Here is a 6,017-nt window from a genome sequence, read left to right as displayed (position 1 = left end):
CGTCTGCATACCTCGCATTCAAAGGCCCTCATGCATATTCATCAACGTCCGCACAAAGGCCCGACCCACGTGACACCCCGGCGCGGGCTTTTTTGTCTAAGCCCGCGACTCTCCCACGCAACGCTCTCCCAAACCCAAACAAACCTCTTGCGGTAACAGCTGTAGGAACCAAACAATGGAACAAAGACTCGTCGACAGGGCATTTAAATTTTCCATGTGATTTTCTTTTTCTTTTAATATTTTTTTTTGTAATAAGCAAAAATTTGGAAACTTCAGTACAAAGCATGAACACCTTTCTTAAGATCATGGTAACAAAAATGTAAATGATTTTGATTACATATTTTTTACTTTTCTTGAAAACAGTATATTTGTAAGAACGAGGACTGCAATGTTTGTAAACATTACTATGAGAATTACTACGTATACATGTATACAAAAAAACAAATATGCAGGGCTAGAAGTTAGAACGCTGTAAAATGCTAAATAGGAAAAAATCCAACACATTTGGTGATATCAATCTTCTGAAGGTTTAAAATATTGTTGATTAAAAAAAAATCCTTCTCAAATTTCCCAATCCATGAGTAATTTTTTAAAGAATGTATTAAAACTGTTTTTTCTCACTTACTACTAGCCTATGAAATGTGCTTTTCCACAGGAAAGAAGGAGATGATTCCCCTGAACGATTATTGAAAATGGGCTTTACATTATAATTTAAAACAAGGAAACTTGAGGGAACATTGTACCAGTCGTCAAATACCTGTCAAGGTTACAATACTTATTTGTGAAGTTCAAAAACCTTTGCTACTTTTCAAAGTCTTCTTATAACTAAATATATATCATGTAAATATACATTTTAACACGTATGTACAAAACTTATTCCATAGTCTTTCTTCATAGAACTTTTCAAGTCTCTCCTTTCCGTTATAGATTGTCTCTCTCTCTGTTCATAGAGTTTCTGTTAGAAATACACTATACAAATCTGATTTTATATCCTTTCTTTATCTCTGTTAAACCTTTGTAACTAGATGCCTTTCTGTAAACACTACCTTTCTCGACCCATGTCCATATATAAGCCTTATCTCTGTATACATCCACTCCTATATACAACGTCTATATGCTGCCAATCTTATATCAGATACACCACCTATTTGCCACCCAATTGCATGTAGCATTCCAAGACGGGGCCAAAACTTATCTTGCCAATTTGTCACTTTGAAAATGGGGATACGTTGTTTTAAAAGAAAAAAAATATAAAAAATGCACAGAACAATATGATAAACCAATCCCCACCACATTAATACAATCAGCTAAGCTCAACTACTCCATAGAAGGGTTATACTGTCTTAGTACACATCACACAGACTATATAGTCAGGTGCTAGGCTAGGCATTCACTTTAAAAAAAAATAGCAAAACGGGTTATCAATATCAGTTTTTGTACAAACTTACAAAAATCATTATCAAAAAGTGGAAGATAGATTTCATCGTCACAATTCAAAAGATAAAACATTTTTTTTAGTAAAAAAAAAAGAAAAATAAGAGAAACATGTTCCTACCCTTTTTTAACAAAGGGTAGTTGTATCAACTGACATAAAAGGTATAAAATAAAGGCAGTGCTCCTGGGTAAGTGGTCCAAATCCAATACGCTCAAAGAGGTAAAGTGTTCTCTATCGTAGAGTCTTATAGATAGTCATGTCCATGTGTAGCAGGGAACTCCGCCACGCCTAGTCACTTGGCCTCTTCTAATTGCCGCAACCGAAGGAGCAAAGCGTGGTGTCTCCTCTTGAGAGCGTTATGTGTCCTGGTGTGCGACTCTTCGTCAGCGTGGAGATGGTGTACATAGTCCGTGGCTTTCTTGAGGATCACGATCTTGGCTGCACGCTCTTGCGAGGCGAGCTCCGGCACCTGATCGCGGAGCTTGAAGAAACTGGTCCTGAGGTCTTCTCGTCTCCGCCTCTCGAGGACATTATGGTTGGCTCTGCGATCACAATCCTCAGAGTCTGACGAGTCCTGACTGCCGTGTCTGCTGCTCCCGCGACTACTCCCTCTACTGCTGTTCCTGTTGTAGGTTCTCTTTGATAAGCTCTTTGAGTGTTTCGTACTGTTGTTACTGCTTAAGGTGTTCTCCAACACTCGCTTCACATCCTCCAAGCTCACATGCTTTGCAAGGTTTATCTTGTTCAGTTTCTTCAGACCGGTGGTAGTCTTGAGACTGGTCGGTACTTTCGAGAGGATGGATTTGTTTGAGGAACAGCGCTTTACCACTTTGAACATTTGTGCACCATGGCCATGTTTTCGCGAATGTTTCGAGTGGCGTTTGATGATGATTGTTCTTGGTACATTATGTGAGGATGGCGGGCACTTCTTTCCACTGTAACCACATCGATTTCTTCCTCTGCAAAATCAAAAAGAATGCACAAAAAGAAGGAAAAATTAATATACTGAAATACATCACAAGAACAAGTAGATAAAATCTGTCAATCTGAATATCAATTAAATCAATTGAAATATAATGCATATCAAGTTCTTTTCAAAATATTGTGTCTATCTTCAACCAAATATTCTCCTATCTCATACACCTGTCTGGGCCTCTTTAATAGCATTGCTGCGGTATTGCGCAACACTTATCTCGCACTGGCATGTATAGAATTTGGCGACCATTGTTCAGTTACACTGCGCGCACGCCCAAACACTGCACTGTTACTATACCCACAAAGGGTTTTGGGAGAAGGTCGGCGAATTCACCATTTTTAAAGAACCCGGAAGTAAACAGTGTTGTGATATGATATAGTAAATACATGTAGGAGAACTATACCAAGTACACGAGACAGCACTCAGAAGAACATCATTTTGAATTGTAAATGGACCTCGTACATTACTGTACCAGTTTAGCAATGACATTTACTTGATTCGCTGTTTATATAAATTTCCATCGAAACATGCTACACTTAAATGCAGGCATGCCATTAAAATTAATACAATTTGTGTGCAAGTGGTAGCATCTGGCAAGGTTTAGTATTGAACGCCCAGTCTTTGAACGCCCGACCTTTACTTCAGGGGAGCATTTTCCCGCGGTTCCAGATCAACTAGGCTATGTATGTGTTTCCTAATCAAATATTGCTCTATTCGTCTTCAACATTGTGCAATGTAGTTCCAACAGCCATTTTGCCGCGCTAGCTGAATACGCACGCAGCCTAGCCGGGCAGCGGGCACAGCGCCAAATTTGAGTTAGGGAGTGAACACCGGTAGAATTGAGTCAGCACCAAGGCAATAGCATTGCACAGGGGTTGGAAAATATTTGTGACTTTTCCATGCCAGAGCGCCGTGATACAATTTCCCCCGTGTATCTTTTGGGATTGGGGTGAATTGCAAGGCAACCGGATGAGTTGGGCTTTGCCTGGTTTATTGCAAGCTTCCTGCCTACTCTGAAGCCCGCGACAAACAGGATTTTTGAACAACTTTCACAACAGTCAACAGGGTTAATAACCCGTTCATGACCATTTCTCTCAATTTGTTTTCTTCAATCTTTGAATAGTGAAAATTTAAGGACACGATGAAGGCTAAGAGTACATTAAATAAATGTCTTTACCACAAACATCTACACCTCTCCCCACAATCTCTTCACACGATTTGATACAAATATGGTTATTCTGTTCAAGTCAAAGAGAGACACAAAATTCGATTTTTAAGTCAACAAATTAATTGATCACAATGACAGTGATGAAAACAAAATCTCCACGGGTAAATTAATGTTTGTGCCCCCTCAAAAATAATGAAAGAATATTGATAAGTAGGTGAATTCAGATTGAAGTGAAGGCAAAAAAAAAAATGAACCAAAAAAAAAAGAGAAAGGAAAAATATTCACCAGAATCAGATGGCGTCGTACTCGAGAAGTCCAGTCTGGTGTCACTGAGGGGGTAGGGGAACACTGACGTTGGGTCGACACATTCACCCGAGGAAAAGTCGCCAGAGACTCCACCGGCTACTGACGAGTGGGCCGTAAGTCTACCGTTCTTAGCCGCCTTCTCTGCCTGCATCTGTCGCCGCCTCTCCTCGGCTTGAATAGCACTCCACATACAGTCTTGGATGAGAAAGTTCGATTTGTGGGAACCAATGTTAATTCTGGCAGGGCTAACGTTCCTGTGAGTGGTTGGTACCGTTGGCTTGTGATCGGGACCAACAAATGTTAAACTCTGTGTCATCCATACCGGTTCGTCTTCAAGAATCTCAGAGAGTACGCGTTGGAGTTTGTCAGAGTCCGCAAAGAGAGGGGCACTTATCCCCCCGCCCCCGCCGGTGTCCTCACCGTCGCTGCTGGGGTGAGATGGGCTCAGGGGTGGTGTGGGGAAAAACTCCAACTCCATATCGTCGAATTTCTTCCAGATGTCTTCGCTTGGCGTTGTCGAGTTGGGGGACGCAGCTGAGCCATAGAACTCAACATCGTCGTTGATGAAACACTGCTTAAACGGGTCGAACTCTGAATCCACTGCCAGTGCCATTTTGCAGGTGATTCCGTGACTGGTGAGGTAGTGAATAACTTAGTTGCAAAATCTGCTAGTTGCAGTTATAAATCCAAGTATAAATTCCGATTAGAGTTTGACAAGGCAAATCCTGCAATAAAAGAAAAATAACATTTCAGTTAGAATTTATGATGATAAAAATTGGAAGTCGGCAAAGAAATAGCAACCAGTGCAATGCTATTTCGAGAACAGCTGATCGACCGCTTTGTTCACATGCCTAACTTTATGAGTGGCAAGGGTCGCACACACACACACGATTTGCATCGGTGGTCTTCAAAGAGACCAAGCGAGATATTAAAGGTAGGCGGTCACAGTTGGGATGAACAAATCAAAATAATGTTACCACTTTAATCATGAAATTAAAACAAAAAGATTAAACAAGGTATCATTCACATCTTAAGAAATAAATGTTTTCAAATACAAGTGTGCATCCAAAGATCATATGCAAGCAAAAATGATTAACGACTCGCAGTGCACAAGACACTGCACTGACTGTAATTTCACACACATTATAACTGTCTGGGATGGTAGTGAGATTGAGATATTGCACTGTGCTGTGATAGACTAGATCTAGAATCTAGACTAGATCAATCAAGGCCAAACAAGATTAAAAAATTATTAAAAAATTACACAAGAACATTTGATTGCAAGTTACACAGCTAGTATAATCCACATAGATATGGAAAGCAGAATTTAGTCCCCATCACAATTATTAACGTCTATGCTACCAAATAATGATGAAAATAAGACGAGTTGATTTGTGAGAGTTGCGTAGTCCCGCACATACATGAGGAAGAAATGAGAAGAGTTCATTCATTCTAAAAATCGCTGTACGTGAGCACATGAGACCCCGTATCGACGTGAAAACTCAACTACATACAAGTGAAGAGAATACTTACGGAAATGTGCAAGAATATCCAACAACAGAAGCAAATTGACAAAGTATAATTCCAAAAACCCGACAAGGTTTGGCGATCTGCTGGTGAAACTACGCTCGACTCAGACAGAATGACCCAGACGAAGTATGTTCAGACGCAATATATTACTCTTGAGAAATACTACGGTACCGTGGACTATACGTATTACTCACAAGAGCATTATCGCACAAGCAATGCTTACATACATTACCCTTTTAAAAACCGCACCACAAGCGCTGAAGCTTGTATCGGCGCGCGACCGGGGGGTATTACTGCTATGTTCCGATCGATGGTGCGGACGTGATATTCATTTCCGAATCCAAGATAGCAGAAATGAGAAAATGTTTGAAATGTTTGAAAGCATGGAAAACATCTCGGTAGGAAATATTTTCGAGTCATGAGTGAGGAGCGATGGCTCAGTGGTAGAGCAGTGGCCTCGTAACCGGGAGGTCCCAGATTCGAAACCAATTCGATAGTATACGTTATAGCTTAGTGCCCTTTGGTAAGGCATTATCCTCATTACCATAGTCCCTTGAAATTGAAATAAGAGAGATGGTTGGCATAAATGTAAAAATACTAGC

At 40.4% G+C, this 6,017-nt stretch overlaps 1 protein-coding gene across 1 annotated transcript; it reads right to left on the bottom strand.

The window, feature by feature from the left end:
• Positions 1 to 202: 202 nt before the first annotated feature.
• On the bottom strand, positions 203 to 5,619 carry LOC115923034 (myc protein-like). The gene is given in 4 exon segments (XM_030983081.1): positions 203 to 2,368; positions 2,371 to 2,394; positions 3,865 to 4,610; positions 5,419 to 5,619. Coding segments are annotated over 3 exon segments (1,299 nt in total). The 5' UTR covers positions 4,499 to 4,610; positions 5,419 to 5,619; the 3' UTR covers positions 203 to 1,727.
• Positions 5,620 to 6,017: the final 398 nt, after the last annotated feature.

This window comes from Strongylocentrotus purpuratus, unplaced genomic scaffold (genome assembly GCF_000002235.5).
Source record: "Strongylocentrotus purpuratus isolate Spur 01 unplaced genomic scaffold, Spur_5.0 spur5_scaffold_13, whole genome shotgun sequence".
In the NCBI taxonomy this organism is placed as follows: Eukaryota; Metazoa; Echinodermata; class Echinoidea; order Camarodonta; family Strongylocentrotidae; genus Strongylocentrotus; species Strongylocentrotus purpuratus.
The sequence above is the reverse complement of the archived record's forward strand: the minus strand, read 5'-3'. Positions and strand labels throughout refer to the sequence as shown.